The sequence below is a fragment of the Gossypium hirsutum genome, chromosome A09 (assembly GCF_007990345.1).
Source record: "Gossypium hirsutum isolate 1008001.06 chromosome A09, Gossypium_hirsutum_v2.1, whole genome shotgun sequence".
NCBI classification, from domain to species: Eukaryota; Viridiplantae; Streptophyta; class Magnoliopsida; order Malvales; family Malvaceae; genus Gossypium; species Gossypium hirsutum.
The window spans coordinates 57,724,379-57,742,875 of NC_053432.1; the positions used below are offsets into that span (position 1 = coordinate 57,724,379).

Here is an 18,497-nt window from a genome sequence, read left to right on the forward strand (position 1 = left end):
ATCATCTTCAAAATTTAAACGCTAACTTTCATTCAAAATCAAAATCAAAACCAAATCGTAAGATATTGATTCCTTTTTTCATATGGTCTGATAGCAGGCATGCCCCATTTGGATTTTTTTAATTTTCATTCGCTTTTACCATTTGTTTTTTCACTAAAATTTATGGCCCATTTGGACCCATTCACACCAATTTAACATTCTCTTTTCAAACAAACTTCCCATTCCCAAGTTTGAATTTCATTTTTGGGATAAAATAACTTTTGCGCCCTAATTTTGGTATTCTTTTCAAGTTAGTCTCTTAATTTTTTTTGTCTACATTAATATTGAATTTGACAACTTTTTTTAATTTTTTATCCTTGTGAGTACATAACATCTGAGGTCGTGTCACGCCAAACCCTAATTTTTTATATAAATTATATATTTTTAGGTTATGGACAAAAATGAAAAAAATTGTTTAGTTTGAAGACTAATGTAGATAATTTTTTTTAAAGACTAAAGAAAAGTTATCAAGTTCAAGAATTAAATATTGCATTATTCATTTATTTTTTAAAAATAAATCTATTTTTCGAAGAATTAAATAGGAGTGATCATCCTAATACATAAAAATAAATTCTTCTAAATTCTAATGATTTGAGGAAAGAAAATTAGAGATATATATATCTTAGTTCAAAATTAGGCATTTTTTTTCAAATGTTTTATTTTCTTTCTTACCACGAAATCTTATAAAAAAATATTTTTCTATCTCTAATTTTTAACCTCTTTAATTTTCCAATCTTTCCAATAAAGCAAAGCCTAAATGTCTCAAATTATAAAACAAAATTTTAAAATGATGCTAAACATTTGAAGTGATTTCATCAGCATAGTCCATTTAATGTCGGTTTGGGTTTTACATGCTTAAAAAAATTTTTTTTTTAACCTATATGTGTTAAAAAAAACTTTATAAAATCCAAACTGGCATTTAACACAATGACTGAGGGCTGCTAAGCTGAAAAAGGAATTTGATTGGTAGGATACTTTAGTTAAAGGATTCAATTGAAATATTTTGAAGTTTAATATCAATATAGAATTTAACCCATAGTTTGAGGACGTCTATGCAATTGACTCAAAATCTTTTCAATTTCAAAAAACGAGCGGCACTTTTTTTTGTCTCCGTTTCAAGCTAAAGCAAAAGCTCAAGTTCAAGCTCAAGCAGCGTAGTCTTCTACTGTATCATTGATTATCACTGCGAATCCTAAATCCAGAGCCATGAATTCATCTTTTTATCTATTTTTGAGTGATTAAATCGTTTTCTTTTGTTGTAATTTTATCTTCCACGTTTCAACAATGTCGAGAGACGTTTCCAGCTTTGGTTTCATCTCTAAAAACGCAAACGAGAACGATTTCGAGACCTCCTCGAGTTCGGCTCATTTCCCTCCTCCAAGAACTCCGCTCAACTCAATTCCAGATCCATCACAATACCAGAAAGAATCGCGGAATCAAGATGAACAGGATGTTGTCGATTCCAAAGACAAATCGGAATCTCTCAGAGCACTTCATAAAACCCCGAGGGTTACAAATCGCCATGGGAGGTTACATTCAGAGTCCAACTCTGCTCAAAGTACTCCTTCAAGGACTGCTCCCCGGTTTTCGCTTGGCGGCGGCGCTGGACCTTGTTTTACCAGTAAAGTTACTCAAGGTTTCGGAGGAAGATGTGGATTGAGCTCCGCTTCTTCTTCAAGGGTTCCGAGAAGGGTTTCGATGATCGATGGTACCAATTTCTCGGTCGAAGCTCCACAGTTCGAGCTCGTTGAGGATCCTTCCTTTTGGAGAGATCGGAATGTGCAGGTATTTGTGCATGCATCTAATTGTTGTTTAATTTGGGAATAGTGCAATTACTATTTCCATTTGTTTATTCATGTTGAGTTGTTGACTCTCAGGTGCTGATAAGAATTCGGCCACTGAGTACGATGGAGAGGGTTTCACAAGGGTACGGTCGGTGTTTGAAGCAAGAGAGCGCTCAAACTTTACTGTGGCTTGGACATGCCGAGAGCAGATTTACCTTTGACCATGTAGCTTGCGAGACCATATCGCAGGTTCCATCTTAACATAAGAACTAGTAATCTCGTTTTGCTATCTAGAAGGAGAATTATGTATAATTTGCATGCAGAGTTATGTGGATATTTTCTTGAATTTGGTGTAGGAAAAGCTGTTCAGAGTAGTTGGAGTACCCATGGTGGAGAATTGCATGTCTGGGTATAATAGCTGTATGTTTGCTTATGGTCAGGTAAGTTACTATTATTTTATTTAAAGATTTTTCATAAAGTAATTGGCATTGGGGATGAATGAAAATTGGGATTTCTATTGTGCATGCTGAAAAATTTTACCTGCAGACTGGTAGTGGCAAAACATATACTATGATGGGCGACATATATGAGGTGGAAAGTCAGCTCAGTGAAGATTGTGGACTAACTCCTCGTATATTCGAATATTTATTTTCAAGGATTAGAATGGTGAGAATGTTATTCCTGATTCTGTTAAAATTACTTTCTTTTTATACTTTTGTAGGAAATGTTTGTTGAAATTTGTATTTGTAGGAAGAAGAGAGCAGGAAGGATGAGAAATTGAGGTTCAGTTGCAAATGTTCCTTTCTAGAAATATATAATGAGCAAATAACGGATCTTCTGGACCCTTCATCAACTAATCTGCAAGTAATTGAAATATTTTCTTATTGATTCATGTTTGAAATCCATATAAATTACACCATAATAGATCATAAAACTGATTTCCCTGCTGTAGCTCAGAGAAGACTTGAAGAAAGGCGTATATGTGGAAAACCTTATGGAGTATAATGTGCGGAATGTTGATGATGTTCTCAAGCTTCTATTGCAGGTAATAAATATATAATGGAAAATTGTACTTCTTCGCTATTTACCTTATATAGAGATTAGGACTATGAAAATAATTGCTTCTATTTTTTATTTTCCTACATACAGGGTGCTTCAAACAGAAGAATGGCAGCAACCAATATGAACAGTGAGAGCAGCCGATCCCATAGTGTTTTCACTTGTATCATCGAAAGCCATTGGGAGAAAGATTCTATGACACACTTCAGATTTGCAAGGTTAAATTTAGTGGATTTAGCTGGCTCTGAAAGGTAACATGCTCAAGGAATCCTTTTTTTTTTTTTTCAATTAAGTTGTTTTGAATACCTAGATAATTGGCTTGAAAATTTAGGCAGAAGAGCTCCGGTGCAGAAGGAGATCGTCTGAAAGAAGCAGCAAACATAAACAAATCTTTGTCTACTCTTGGGTAATTAACCTCAGTTCTTTTACTCAGTATAGTTGCTCTGAAGATGTTGCAGCTTCCTAACTTATTTGTTGCAACATATTCCATGCAATGCAATGTTATCTTTTCTACGCTTTATTTCATTCTTAGTCATTTTGGTCAGTGCAAAAAGGCATCACATTATGTGGTTCTTCTACTGCCTCTGAGGCAGCTTTAAACTAGCTTTCATGGGGACTCTTTTTGATATGGTTCTTAGGCCAGATCTTTACAAACTGCCACTCATGGATGTCTTTGTACAATATAATCCCACGAAAATTATTCTGCACACTGATGTTCTTGGTGATTGAAAGCGCAGTGGTATTCACAAAACATAAAACTACAATTTCCATTAGGGGACGATTCAGATTTTCACTGGTTAGCATATTCTTGACATTAGTTTTGATTGCCGAATTACCTTAAATGTATGGTAGACAGCAAGGAAGCAGTTAAGCTTCTCTCAAACACAATTTTTTACTTTTGGACAGTTGATCAATGAGTTTTCCCCAACCACCTTCTGGATTTGATCTTGACAGTAATAGTATATGTTGTATGAACGCCTAATTTTAGTATAAGATGGTTGCTTATCATGAACAAATCATATGTTCAAACTAAATCCAGAAGGGGTTATTTTATTTTATGTTTTGATGTATTCTAAACAGAAGGTGTGTTTGAAATGTATTTACTTCATGGTCTGCTGTTTAGCCTTGTAATAATGTCTCTGGTGGATCTGGCACATGGGAAACATAGACATGTTCCGTACAGAGATTCTCGGCTAACATTTCTGCTTCAGGTTAGATAATGAAAGCTCTCAATTGAGACAATTTCATTGTCTTGGTACCTTGCTTAAAGGTTTCACCTAACCATGATATGTAATGCAGGATTCCCTAGGTGGAAACTCAAAAACAACAATGATAGCAAATGTCAGCCCATCCATTTGGTCTGTTTAACAATTCATTTTTCTTTGTGATTTCATAAAACTTTTGTTGTTCAGCTTCTTACTTGACTTGGTTTTTTTTTGTTTCTCGCAGTGCTGCAAATGAAACTCTAAGCACACTGAAGTTTGCTCAGCGAGCCAAGCTTATTCAGAATAATGTATGTACTTTATATGCTTGCAACTAAAGAAATCAAAATTCCTCATATCTATTCATGTCTATCATGTAAAGTTACAAATTGTTGACGATCTTCTTAACCTTTTTATTTTTTCCAGGCAAAAGTGAATGAAGATGCTTCTGGTGATGTTAATGCACTGCAGCAACAAATCGAACAACTAAAGGTATGGACTAGCTGCAGTTGTCTTCCTCAATGCTCTAAAATTGTGAACCTGAATTGTTTACCATCTCAATAGGGCCAGTTGTCCTCCTTGTTGAAGCATCATAACTTCCCAAACTCTCCAAATAGCTGTGTGCCAAGTTATGAAGAACTGAAAATAGGAGACTACTCGAGGAAAAATGAATACACTAGTGAAAAGGTTGCAGATTGTAAGATACAAAACATCAATAGTAACAAGGTCACCTTTTATGGCCATTTTATTAACTTATGTTTGTGAGGGTAATATGAGAATTTGGTAGTTAATCATTGCTAATAAAGTCTAGCAGATGAGACGCATGGAGGCTACTTTAGCTGGTTCCTTGAGGAGAGAAAAGATGGCAGAAACTGCAAACCAGAAATTAGAGGCAGAAATTGAGCAAATGAACCGCTTGGTATGTCTAAGGATCAATTCTTAATTCTTTATATGGGATGGACTTCAAGAATTCTTTTATCAGTTCTGGTAAAGCAGTAACAATAAGAACTGTCTATATGGGGTTACTGAACACTCAAGTCGTTTCCGACAGGTTTGCCAAAAGGAAGAAGATGTTCAGCGTACTAAAATGATGCTTAGGTTTCGGGAGGAGAAGATAAAAAATCTTGAATCGTTGGCAACTGGTCTTGTATCAACTGAGGAGTATCTCATGGAGGAAAATCAAGCTTTGAAGGCAGAAATTCAATTGCTTCGGACAAAGATTGACAGAAATCCAGAATTGACACGTTTTGCTTTAGAGAATATTAGACTTATTGAACAGCTGCAAATGTAAACCTCTTATTGTCACTCTGTCCCCTCTTTTTATTCCAGTGACTGACTTTACATATTTTTATGCCAGATTTCAAAATTTTTATGAGCAAGGAGAGCGAGAAATATTGCTGGGTGAAATTTCAGAACTGCGGGACGAGGTTTGGGCAGCGTAATTTTATTGAAAATTTGATTTTGGGCTGTTGAAAACAGACTGAAACTTTTTCTTGACATGCAGCTTCAGGAAGTTCTTGAAGGAATGAACAGATTCTCCTCTAGATATGAGAATCAGGTTGGAATGCACTATCATATTATTTATGTTATGAATGGTACTACTGGTCTGTACTTTATCTTTTATAATTCCAAAATGATGATGCATGAATCACAGGATGGGAACACTGTGAAGGAGTTGGAAGATTGCAGGAATATGAATTCCAAGTTGATGAGGTATTTAATAAATTAATTCACTTTATTCTAGGTGTTGCTTTTTGGTTTGCAGTGCATGTGTGGGATTTTATTTTCTACTTGGCTCCTACTGGATTGAAAATGAAGCCTTTGGCAGCAACACTAATTTTATGTTCATGATATTTGAAAATGAAAAGGTTGAAAAGGAAAGGAAACAAATTACTTGTGGTTTTATCAGTTGAGCATGTGCAAATGGTACTCTTTTTAATGACTATTTGGGCATATGAGTTGTATCAGCCCTTTATATGATTTATGCAAGGTGGACCAATTGCCTCAACTTGTATCTACAGTTTTCACAGTGTTCTTTCTCTTCTATTTACTCTTTCTTATGAATTGAGTGGTGGCCTAAAATATGGCTTCTATTTGTCTTTTCTTTGAAGAAGTATTTCCTACTCTGTTGCATGGAATCTCAATAAAGGTTTTTGTCTTCAGGGAAGTAGAAGAGTTACAAATGGAACTGAGTAAATACTTGAACTGTAGTCATGGAGCATTTGATTCTGTAAGAACACCTATGAACTAGTGAATGAAGGGTTGAGATAGGTTAATGTATGTCCTAAGGTGGCTTATACAAGTTCCATCCTTTATAGGTTGGTGGTTTTCCCTCCAAGGATCACAAGGAATGCAGGCAAACAAATAAATGTTCATTGGTAAGAAAAATCCAGTTTTCTATTGCTCCATGTTAATTTATTAATGGTATATTTTGTTGCAAAATAGGTATCTTGCTATTGTATTTAGGTTCTGTTTCCTTCAGAGCTTAAGGTTATTCATACTGGTAGATGCATTAAAGAGAAAGGCCACAATAAGTTCTGTGTAAAGGAAAATCTGTACTCAGATGTAGAAGCATACACCAACATGAACAACAGAAGCATATAGATATGTATTATAAGTAACAAAATTTTTAACATTTAATATTTCTTTTCGAATGGAAACTATCTTACAGGTTGAAATTATATCAATCCATAGTGACTCTGGAGATGAGGTAGCATCCTGTTCAAGGGAGAATGATGTGGCGTTAGAAAATCAAAATGAGCAGAGTGTAAGTGTTGCTTCAGTTATGCAGCATAGTGCCACTGAAAAGGAGTTGATAGAAGCAAGATTGTTACTTAAGGCAATGGAAGCTGAGCATATCCATCTATTTAATGAGCTGCAGCATCTCCAGGAAGAGAACAGAAGATACATGGAAATGATAAGCAATGAAGGCAAGCTGGAAATTGAATCTGTTCATAAACTTAAAATTCATTGCCTTGAGCAAGATCACTTAGCATCTAAAAAGGAAGGCCAGATCATGGAGAGTGAACTAACTAATGTAAAGGGTTTACACGACAAGTTGGATATATTGACTAAAGACTTGGAGAATGCCAAATTACTTAATTGTCAATATCAACAGGTTCAAGCATCACAATTATCTTGTCAGCATGAGGCTGATTTAGTCCATGAACAGGTTGAAATGGAAACAGCTAGGACAATCCTTCATTTGCAGGAAGAGGTTGCTGCACTTCAGTTAGAACTTAATGAGAAACTAGCTTCCATTACTCAAGAAAATACAAGGCTAAGAGATACTATCACGGCTAAAGAGGAAGAAATGAAGTCAATTTGTGCCGATTGGGAAAGGGCAACTCTAGAACTCACTAGCTTCCTTCTAGACGGTTCTAAATCCCTCAAAGATGCCTCTCGGCTGGTAGAAAACATTTCTTGTTCATTTCCTCAAATTAATGTTTGGATTGGTGAAAATGTTGAGAGGGCTGCAAGAGTTTGCATTGAAAAAGAAGAAAGAATTCTACTTCTGCAGAGAAGCTTGGAAGACGCACAGAGAATGATAGTGGAAATGGAGATGAAGTTAAGTTCCTTGAAGGGAGCAACAATTGCTTTTAATGAGTTTCAGGATTCAGGTACTGATGTGGAAACAGAAGAGGCAGCCCATTTAAGCATCTTATTTAACGATGAGACAGATTTGCAAAAAGTTCTAGCAAATGAACTCAAAGTTAAGGAGGATCAGCTTATCATGGCAGAAAAAAGGGCCAATGCTGCTTTCTTGATTGCAAAATGGCTTGTAGATTGTGACAAGGTTGCTTATGGAGATCATGCTGAGATGGACATTCCAGTAGCCACTTCTGAGGGAATGCAAAGCAATGTAATGGCAGGAATGATGGCTCATATGAAGTTTCCAACAACAGATAATCTTAAGGCTCAAGTGGAGTTGGCAAAGTTAGTAATATTGGAGTCTGAGAATGTTATCAATACATCTTATGACGATGCAGAAGCCCATTTATCCACCCTCAAAACAGACATTTCTGAAACTTGTTCAGTTTTTAAGGAGTCACTTCAGGATTTGCAGAGAGAAATTCTTGACATAAAAGAGAACTGTAAAGGTTTTCAGACTTCTAGAACCGAACTGCAATCAGTGGCAGCAGCTAAGTCTTTGAAGTCTCACCTTCTTGATCAAATAAAATGTGAAATTGCTGATGCAAATCAAAGTCTTAAATCAATTAAAGATTGCATTAAAACAAAAGCTAGTATGCCTGTCCACCTGCCAGATGACGAAGATGCGATTGAAAAGGCCAGTTGGAGTTCTCTTTCTTTAACATCAAGCTCTGATTATTCAATAGAAAGTATTGCTTCTGGAAACAATTTGATTGGATCACACTGTTCTGTGAAGATGACTGAGGTGGTGGATGATACAAAACTTGAAGAAGTCTCACTTCAATCTGATTCAGGATTCTCAGAAAGTTCAGGCAAATTTGGCCTAAGAAACGAGTTGTGGATGCAATTGGATGTTTTCCATAAATTATACGTTTGGTTAACAACAATCCTCAATGAGAGTGATATTGGAGAACATTCTCATACTGAAGGTACAAATTTATCTGGATTTTATGTATGTAAAAGAAAAAACTTAATGAAATAAATATATACCTGAATATAAACCAACAAACTTAATGATGGCAGAGCTTCTTTCCTTGGGGTTGACAATGGAGATTTATGATGCAGCATCCCAGAATAATATAGAGGTATGCTTTACTAAACATTTTTTTGTTCCAATGGGAAAACTGGTGCATACGAAATGTCTTCATTAACTAAACATTATACTTTTTAAAACACGTGAAAATTTTATCTTTAATTTTAGGCAATGTTTTCTGATATGCAGGCACTTCCTGATGATACTAGTCCTGCCAAAAGTTTCTTTAAAAAATTTGAGGAAGCCCATGCTACCATGAAGGAAGCTGATTATGCATTAAAAGCACTGCTGAAAGCAAATGAAAATGCACAAGTTTTGAATAATATATGGAAGCAAGCGAGTGAAGAATTGATGGTAGAGAAATCAAACTTGATTGATGAACTTGAAAAGCTCAGATACTCAATCAGTTTGAAAGAAAGAGAGAATGAATTGTTGCAGGATCAAATACATTATACTTTGGTTGAAACAGCTGACTCAATATCTTTACTTGAAGGGTGTTTCAAGCAAATGCAAAGACAAATTGAGGACAAGTTTAAGGTTTTATACTCTGATGCCTTATCTATGAGTCAGGAGATGCTTTTCACGATTTGCAACTCAAGATCATCACTAGAAGATATTTGTTCTGAGGCGATAAAGAAAGAACTCTCTCTATTTGTTTTGTATCACTGCCATTTTGGAGACTTTGTCCACAAAACTTTAAACTTGAGCAGTGAATTATATTCTCATCCATCGCAAAGACCAGAACTTCACTCTGTTATAAATACTTTAGTAAAGAGTCCCTCCATTAGTCAAGGTGAAAATGTGGATCATCCTAAGAAAAGTACAGAGGGTGAAGATGGACGTAAGCAACTTAAACATTTAGAAGATCAAGATCAAGATCTCTCACAGAATGATTTGATATATGAAAATTTCTCTCTGAAGAAAGAATTGAAAAGGAAAGAAGATTTGTTGGAGGGTTTGCTTTTTGATCTTCACTTGTTGCAAGAATCAGCCTCCAATAGCCAGGAAATCAAAGATGAAAGTGAAAAGTTAATGTTGGGTTTGAAGGAAGTTTGCCATGAGCTAGAGATAAAAACAAATGAAGTTGATGACTTGTTGGTTCAGCACAGCAAACTTGAAAATCGTCTAAGTGATGCTGAAAATGCTCTGGAGCAGGCTAAACAAACAATAGATTCTCTCTTAGATGAAAATGCTGAGATGAGAATGCTTTTAGAAGACCTCTATCACAAGAAATCTGAGGCTGAAGAAGGACTGGAAGAACAGAAGGAGGTGGTGAAAGAATTGGAAAAAGAAATTCTTCATTTGAATTATTCATTGGAAAAGGACTTACTGTCATCCATTAAAGGCATTGAAGAGGACTTGAGAAAGGTCACTAGCGACAGAGATGAGCTCCGTGAAGAAATTTTCTCTCTAAATGATCAGCTTGAGATGGTCCGTGCACTGGCAGATGAAAATGAAGCTATCGCAGTTGAAGCTCGTCAGGTACATATTAGTTTATCATCTTATCAAATAATATAGGCAGTGTTCCTTATAGTTACCTTGGATTTTTCTTTTCTATAGGAGTCAGAAGCAAGTAAAATATATGCTGAACAAAAGGAGGAGGAGGTCAAGATCCTTGAGCATTCTGTTGAGGAACTTGAATCTACTGTAAATGTATTGGAGAAAAAGGTTAGGAATTTTTCACCTCTATATGAACTGACATTGCTGAATTAATAGGGATCAGATATTATATTGTCACTTAAGTATTTTCTTCCTTATAGCAAGTATGCAACTTGGCTTTGTAATAATCGTGTTCCATTTTGTTCCCTTAATGCCTTCTGCTGTCTTGGTTACTAAATAATCTTTTCCTACTGTAACTGAAAGGTCTGACTTGTTGCCTTACTCCTAGGTATATGAATTGGATGAGGAGGTAGAGAGGCATCGGTTCATCAGAATTTCATTGGAGCATGAACTCCAATTTCTTAGAGATAGATTATCAAAAGTAGATAGCTTTGTTGATGTTGTGCATTCAGTCAACTCAAAGGCTGAACAAACTAAAGATCTTTTTCCTAGGTCAAGACCACTATATGCTTTTTCATTGTGATTCGGGTTCTGCTGCTTTTCTTTAGTGATTCAGGAAAAGGTTTTGATGCAGGAAAATGCATGATAAGTTGCTCCAACTCCATGAGGCACACGATCAGATAAGGATTCTAGAGAGGGAAAAAGAAGAGCTGAGTATAGAGGTGGATTCCTATTGACTGCATTCAAATTGGATAAGTTTCTGAAAAGTAGAACATTTATTACAATTCATCCCCTTTTATTGTATTTTAATGGACTTTTTGAATTGCGTTGTAGATCAAACAATGCAAAGAGTACATCTCGGAAATTTTATTACATTCTGAAGCCCAGGCATCACAGTACCAACAGAAGGTATCACTTATACTCTTTGCTGTGAACACTAGTGTTTACAAATTGTATTGTGCCAGTTTGTATTATGCATAAGATTCTAAAGCAGGAGTCCACTTAGATAATTAATTCTGTGAGATTTTAAAGTGTTTACTTGGGATCTTTCATTCCTTAATATCATAATACTTGAGCAATTTGGAAATAGGAAATGCCGTATCATAAATTTCTATTAACCTCTCTCCACCGGAAAGAAAGGGATTATGACCTTTCAAAGGGGTAGAACACTTTTCCTGATATTTGGCACCAGTCTAATTCTCAAAACATATCATGCTTACAAGCCCAATACTTTTACGTCCTATCATCAATAAGAATTGCCATAACAAAAAAGAAAAACAACACCTGTTGCCTCATTTGCTTTAGACAAAATGTAATAACAGCCTCCTATTCTTATAAGTACTGTTAATCCTTATTGTCTTCTCCGTTCTTTTCTAATTATAGAATGTCTTCCATGTCAAACTTGTTATACTGCATCTTTTTCACCTTTTTTTTTCGGTAACAGTACAAGACGTTGGAAGCCATGATTCGTGAATTGAAAACAGATTTGCCAACTTCAACCTCAACAGTACCAATATCGGACAAAAATGAGAAGACATCAACAAGAAGCAGGGGTTCAAGCTCACCATTCCGGTGCATTTCAAGTTTGGTACAACAAATGAATTCGGAGAAGGATCAAGAATTATCAAATGCCAGACTTCGTATTGAAGAACTGGAAGCACTGTCAGCTAGTCGGCAAAAAGAGGTATTCTCATTTTGTGCCTTTTAAGGAGACTTTCTGACCCTATCATTGATGTACAGTGAGAAATAACATGTTTATGTCTACTTCAATCTTGCTAGCAATGTTGTCTTACACCGGTCTAGTCATTACTTCTATGGCATCTTTCCTTCTCACATCATGTGAAACAGGTGGCTAAGCCCACTTGCATACATCTTTCTCTGCTGGTAGTTGGATTACTTGTGACTAATCATTAAGTTTCTAACTTGTTCTTTACTGAATCAGATATATATGCTAAACGCTAGGCTAGCTGCAGCTGAAAGCATGACCCATGATGTCATCAGGGATTTACTTGGTGTCAAATTGGACATGACTAATTATGCGGTAAGACTCAGAAACTCTGATTACTGCGTAATTAAACATGAATATTTCAAGGCATATTGCTCATTTAAGTATTATACTTGCCTGCATGTTCCAGAACTTAATAGATCAGCACCAGGTTCAAAAATTGTTGAAGGAGGCTAATCAGCAAGCAGAAGAGTTCCTTGCAAAGGTATGCATGATTGAAAGTTATTCATAATTTTTCTGACTATACTTAGTAGTCTTAACGTAAATTTCATTTCATTTTTTTTAGGAGCAAGAAATTCTCAACTTAAGAAAGCTGGTCACTAATCTCATGGAGGAAAAAGAGAGGTTAGACTCCCCTTTTTTATGAGTAAAAGCACTATGTACAAGAGTAGAAAAATTGAAATGGTTGTGAAAAGATTATATTTTTGAAGATCTGCATCAGCTCTTTATGGATTTTCTCTTAATGTGTTGTTGAATATGTATTTTGTGCTTCAGTTGCTTGCAAGAAATAAATAAGAAAGATGCAGATATACTCAATGCACAACTGACTTTAGAGCAACTTCAACAAAGAGATCAGTTGCTTTCTGCACAGAATGAAATGTTAAAGGTAATTTCAGTCAAATTATACTCGACTAAGGATTTAGTCCTATACTTTGATTTGACATATTTTGGTACTCTTATTATTATTAGGTTAAAATATGCTATAGGTCCCTGTACTCTTTGTAAATTTGAAATTAGTCCTCTTACTTCTATTTCAAGGAATTTCAGTCAAATTATACTCGACTAAGGATTTAGTCCTATACTTTGATTTGACATATTTTGGTACTCTTATTATTATTAGGTTAAAATATGCTATAGGTCCCTGTACTCTTTGTAAATTTGAAATTAGTCCTCTTACTTCTATTTCAAGGAATTTAGTTCTACTTTTAGGATTTAAAAATACAAGTCCAATTGTTAAAACTATTAAAATTTTTCTGTTAAATTCAGGTTCGTTATGTCTTTTCTTTTGTTACATGACTATCAAGCAAGTATTTTTATATTTCAAAATGTCAAATCAGCAAATTTAATTGAAGAACTTTAATAGAATTAGCAATTGGACTTGAATTTTGAAATCTGAAAAATAAATGAATAAATTTCTAGAAATAAAAGTAGAGGGACTAAATTTCAAATATACAAAAGAGTACTGAGACTCTGAGCATATTTTAACCTTATTATTATTAATGATATTTAGTCGGGTAATGTACAATGTGTTGTAAGACATTTCATATTAGGACGTTGAGTTAATTTTTTTAATTATGAAAAATAACTATTTTAATAACCATAATAGTAGGAGGCAAATTAGGCCAAATTATTAAATCCCCAAATTGAGTATAATAGAGGAAGTAAACCGTCATTTGAGCAGTAATTTCTGATGATGTTTAAGTTTGTAATCAAGTTCTACTGTTTCTCCCCGCAGATGGATAAGAGCAATTTGATACAGAAGGTTGCAGAATTGGATGATTTGATAACAACATCAAGTAAAGAGAAGCAAATAAACCAGACATTACAGATTAAGGTTTGAGCTTTTGTATCATCAGTGCAAGTTTTTACTGCTTATAAATGTTAAAAGACTTAAAAAGACCCCATTTATAGCAGGAGAATGGTTCATTAAACCTTGGAAGTGTCAATTTGAACAATAAGAGGCTACCACATTCTGAAAGGCTTGTTTCTCGAATGAATAATGAAATGGGTCAATTTCGTAAAACTAATGGACGGCTTCAACATCATGATAAAACATGTGGATCAACACAAGGGTTTGATGCAAAATATAGGTAGGTAAGTGGTTGTGTTGGGTTTTGTCAGATTTTTATGATGAGAATTTAATTTGTGATTTTGGTTAATAGAAGGATTAGATCAATGTGCGTTAACATTGTGTGATTACATCAATTTGTTCTTTCCTGGGAAAAATCTACATTATATATTTGTATCGTTATTCCCGTTATTTATCTTTCCTGGGAAAATTCCACGGAGAGAGAGATTCATGTAAATTTAGTGAAGCCTTTGATTTTATTGTGTAAATAAATTTCGTTTTGTTTTGTTTGGATTGGATTTTTATCGCTCTGAATATTATGGACTGAAATGTTTGGTTTGCCTTTTTTTTTTCTTTTTTTTTAAATTTAAATTATTTTCAATATTTAAATTAATTTTTATAAATTTTAAATTGAAGGTTTATATTTCAATCATCATTTATTAGCATTTATGGATTTTTTTTATTTTTATGATTCTTTTGTCAAGTATTTTTGAAATTTTTAATTTTTTTTAAAAAGATTAATTTGAATTGAAATTAATTGTTTTCCCGATTCCATTATTGGTTTGGTTTTTAAAATATTTAATATTTTTAAATTTTTAAATTTTTTAAAAATTTTAATTTTGAATTAAGAATTGGTGGTCCGACTAATTTGATTATATTAAAAAATAGGTACTAATTATTACTATTTATACTTATAATATATTAAAAATTTGATTAAATTGATGCCACTAATAACTAAGTCTATTTAAATATTAAATTATCAAAAATTCATTTCAAAATATATGTGAACTCAAATATCATAAGTTTTGTTATTTTAATTTTGCTAAGTTATATTTAATTTTTATATAATTTCTTCTATAAATTTTGTTGGAATTCCTTAAATTAAGCAGATTTTTTACCTTAGTTTTAGGAATTTTTTTGTACTAGTAGTCATAATCTAATTACTATTTTTTAGGAATAGACTAATTTCTATAGATTATTTCCTTTTTTATTTCTCCTGCTATTCTTTAAAAGGATGTATTCAGATTAGAAGAAATAAGAATTATTATTCTTCTTAAATTTGTTCATGGTATCAGAGCATTTGGAATCCAGTTGATCCTACTCTTTCTTCTATTTTCTTGTTCTGTTTTCTCTGTTAGAAACCCTACTCCCATGGGTGACACCAAAAATTTCTCTGAGACTGAAATCTCACAAATAATTCAAAATCACAGCTAAGGAATCCCACAAGGTGATCTTAACTCTTCTCTTATAATCACAAATCATCAATTAGATGTAAAAAATTTCCTGCAATGGTCACAATCTGTCCTTATGGTTCTTCGTGGCCCAGGAAAAATTGGGTATATTAATGGACAAATTCCTCGACCAACATCAACAAACTCTGGTTATACGACTTGGGAGTTTAATAACTCAATGGTTATGGCTTGGCTTATAAATTCGATGGAAGGTCATATAATCCGAACGTATCTTTTTTTCAAAACTGCCAAAGGAATGTGAGATGCAATCAAGGAGAATTACTCGGATCTTGGAAATGCTTCCCCAGTATTCGAGTTCAAATTAAAGTTGAAAGATATTCGACAAGAAACACTTGAAGTCACTCAATATTACAACAACCTAAAGATCTTATGGCAAGAGTTAAACATGTATTATGAAGCTGATTAGGGTGAGGGCTCGGAACATACCAAATTTATGGATCATCTTAACAAAGAGCGTCTCTATGAGTTCCTAGCGGGACTAAATCGTGATCTTGATAAGGTCCGAGGACGAATACTAGGCAGAACCACACTGCCAACCATAGGAGAAGCATTTGCTGAAGTAAGGAGGGAAGAGACACGGCGTCTTATTATGTTGGGAGACACAAGAGAACTAAAACCATTGACCATAGCTAGTCATCGTCCTTCTGAGAACTCTGCCCTTATTTCAAGAGGCCCACAATCTAAAAGGTTCAAAGATAAAATTGATTCTGGTTCAAATAGGCCATGGTGTAGCCACTGTAATCGGGTTGGGCATACCAAGGAGAAATGCTTCAAACTCCATGGCTATCTTGAAAAAAAATAAGGAAAAACTCAGGGGCTTCGTGTATACTCTCGGAGACATCAGTTGCTCGAGACCGAAATAGCAGTGCCAATCCCATCTTTACCCAAGGACTGTCCTAAGGAAGAAGTTTCACCTTCTTCATTTTTCATCTATCTTACAATTCTAGTAAGAAAGGGTACTAGGAGCTGCACTCAACATCCCATTTTTCGGTTTGTATCCTATGGAAACTTGTTTAAATCCTACAATGCTTTTGTTTCTAATATTGACTCTATAAAAACTCCAAAGAACATAGAAAAGGCTCTTAAGTCAACCAAATGGGAGCAACCTGTGTTGGAAGAAATAAAGGCTCTTGAATACAATGGAACTTGGGAAATATCTACCTACTGGGAAGAAGACCGTGGGTTGTAAGTGGATTTTTACCACAAAATTTAAACCAGATGGGAGCATTGATCGATACAAGGCTAAACTTGTGGCCAGGGGTTTCACTCAAACATATGGGTTGGATTATGAGGAAACATTTGCACCAGTGGCCAAACTGAATACTATTCGAGTGCTTCTCTTAATTATTGTTAACTTAGAATGACCTTTGATCCAATTGGATGTAAAGAACGCTTTTCTTAATGGAGAATTAAACGAAGAAGTCTACATGGATTTTTCGCCTGGATTCGAAGGAAGCAAGGGCCAAGTATGCAAGTTGAAGAAGTCCTTGTATAGACTAAAGCAATCCCTTAGGGCTTGGTTTAATCGTTTTGCCAAAGCCATGACTAGTAGACATTATACTCAAGGTCAAGTTGATCACACCTTATTCTACAAACACTCGGATAATGGGAAGTGCTGTATTCTCATTGTCTATGTAAATGACATAATATTGACAGGGGATGATTCTATTGAAATTGAAAGACTAAAAGAGTTCTTAAGTCTTGAATTTCAACTTAAAGACTTGGGGAATCTTCGATATTTTCTTCGAATGGAGATAGCAAGGTCAAAGGCAGGTATTTCAATCTGTCAAAGAAAGTATGTTCTTGATCTACTTTCTGAAGTCGGACTGTTGGGTTGCAAACCAGCCAAGACTCCCATGGAACCCAACCTTAAATTAGGAACTGATAAGGATGGAGAAGAAGTAGACAGGGGGAGATATCAATTGTTAGTGGGAAAACTTATCTATCTTTCTTACACTCATCCAGGCATAGCTTTTGGAGTAAGTGTTATTAGTCAATTTATGCATGCTCCTAGGGAGAAACATTTGGAAGCTGCCTACAGGATATTGAGATACTTAAAAGGGACTCCTGGTAAGGGGTTGCATTTCAAGAAAGATGTAAATCGAAGCATAGAAGTCTACACTGATGCAAACTAGGCAGGGGCAGTTAATGACAGGTGCTCCACAAGCGGTTACTGCAGCTATGTTTGGGGTAATCTCGTGACATAGAGGAGTAAAAAGCAGTCTGTTGTGGCACACAGCAATGCTGAAGCTAAATATCGAGCTTTTTCCCACGGTATATGTGAAGGAATGTGGTTACAACGGCTAATGGGAGAACTAAACTTATCCTATACAAAACCTATAACATTATACTGTGACAACTAAGCATCAGTTAGCATAGCTCATAACCTTGTACAACATGACCGTACCAAGCATGTGGAAATAAATCGCCACTTTATTACGGAGAAAATTAACAAAGGGGAAGTTTGTGTTTCATATCTACTTACAAGACAACAAGTAGCAGACGTGTTAACCAAAAGCTTGAGCAAAAAAATGTTCAAAGAAATTATGGGCAAGCTGGGTTTGATTAATATCTACACTCTAGCTTGAGGGGGAGTGTTGGAATTCCTTAAATTAAGCAAATTTTCTACTTTAGTTCTAGGAATTTCCTTGTACTATTAGCCATAAAAAATAATAATTATTTTTTAGGGTTTGATTATTTCTTTTTTTATTTCTCCTGTTATTCTTTAAAAGGCTGTATTTAGATTAGAAGAAATAAGAATTATTCTTCTTCCTAAATTTGTTCAAATTTATTACAGAAGTTTTTTTTTTTATCTACGGCATAGTTGTGTATAAATCTCATATATAAAATCAAGATCAACTATTAAAAATAAAATTAGTTGTGGTTTACAAGGGAAGAAAAGAACAAAATAAAATAAAACTAATATGATTCTCACCCAAAGCGGTAAATATTTATTTTTTTGTTAATTAAGTTATTGTAGTATTTATATATTTAGAATTTAGTCTTTATATTTTTATTTCTAGAAATTTAGATTCTTTATTTTTCAAGTTTAAAAATGTAGATCGATTTTTTAATTTTGTTAAAATACATTTATTAAATTTTTTGGTGTGACAATTTAAAATTAAAAAGAATACTTACTTGGTATGCATGTAACACATTATAATGGACTTGAATTTATTAGA

General features: G+C 34.4%; 1 protein-coding gene across 3 annotated transcripts; it reads left to right on the forward strand.

Annotated features, from left to right (window-relative positions):
- The first annotated feature begins 1,165 nt into the window (after positions 1 to 1,165).
- On the forward strand, positions 1,166 to 14,352 carry LOC107888966 (kinesin-like protein KIN-12C). Of its 3 annotated transcripts, none has more exons than XM_016813242.2 (34): positions 1,166 to 1,824; positions 1,917 to 2,072; positions 2,180 to 2,263; positions 2,370 to 2,489; positions 2,574 to 2,687; positions 2,776 to 2,868; positions 2,973 to 3,133; positions 3,214 to 3,288; positions 4,006 to 4,093; positions 4,182 to 4,240; positions 4,332 to 4,395; positions 4,511 to 4,576; positions 4,649 to 4,810; positions 4,899 to 5,003; positions 5,136 to 5,371; positions 5,442 to 5,511; positions 5,589 to 5,642; positions 5,739 to 5,797; positions 6,248 to 6,314; positions 6,403 to 6,462; positions 6,756 to 8,664; positions 8,759 to 8,820; positions 8,958 to 10,250; positions 10,329 to 10,436; positions 10,657 to 10,820; positions 10,903 to 10,990; positions 11,103 to 11,177; positions 11,713 to 11,952; positions 12,211 to 12,309; positions 12,404 to 12,478; positions 12,560 to 12,618; positions 12,769 to 12,880; positions 13,730 to 13,828; positions 13,906 to 14,352. In XM_016813242.2, exons 1-34 carry the CDS (start codon positions 1,324 to 1,326, stop codon positions 14,086 to 14,088), a joined length of 6,960 nt encoding a protein of 2,319 aa, XP_016668731.2. In that variant the 5' UTR covers positions 1,166 to 1,323; the 3' UTR covers positions 14,089 to 14,352. The 3 variants fall into 3 exon arrangements, with proteins under 3 accessions (XP_016668731.2, XP_016668732.2, XP_040933677.1); XM_016813243.2 differs by having other exon boundaries at positions 13,909 to 14,352; XM_041077743.1 differs by lacking the exons at positions 1,166 to 1,824; positions 1,917 to 2,072; positions 2,180 to 2,263; positions 2,370 to 2,489 and having other exon boundaries at positions 2,594 to 2,687; positions 2,781 to 2,868.
- The last annotated feature ends 4,145 nt before the right edge of the window (positions 14,353 to 18,497 follow it).

Excerpts from the sequence above, each read along its gene's own strand:
- LOC107888966 (XM_016813242.2), top strand. The coding sequence starts at position 1,324 with ATGTCGAGAGACGTTTCCAGCTTTGGTTTCATCTCTAAAAACGCAAAC. Across the intron at positions 6,463-6,755 it reads AAACAAATAAATGTTCATTG|GTTGAAATTATATCAATCCA; the intron begins GTAAGAAAAATC and ends ACTATCTTACAG. Across the intron at positions 10,991-11,102 it reads AAGAAGAGCTGAGTATAGAG|ATCAAACAATGCAAAGAGTA; the intron begins GTGGATTCCTAT and ends ATTGCGTTGTAG.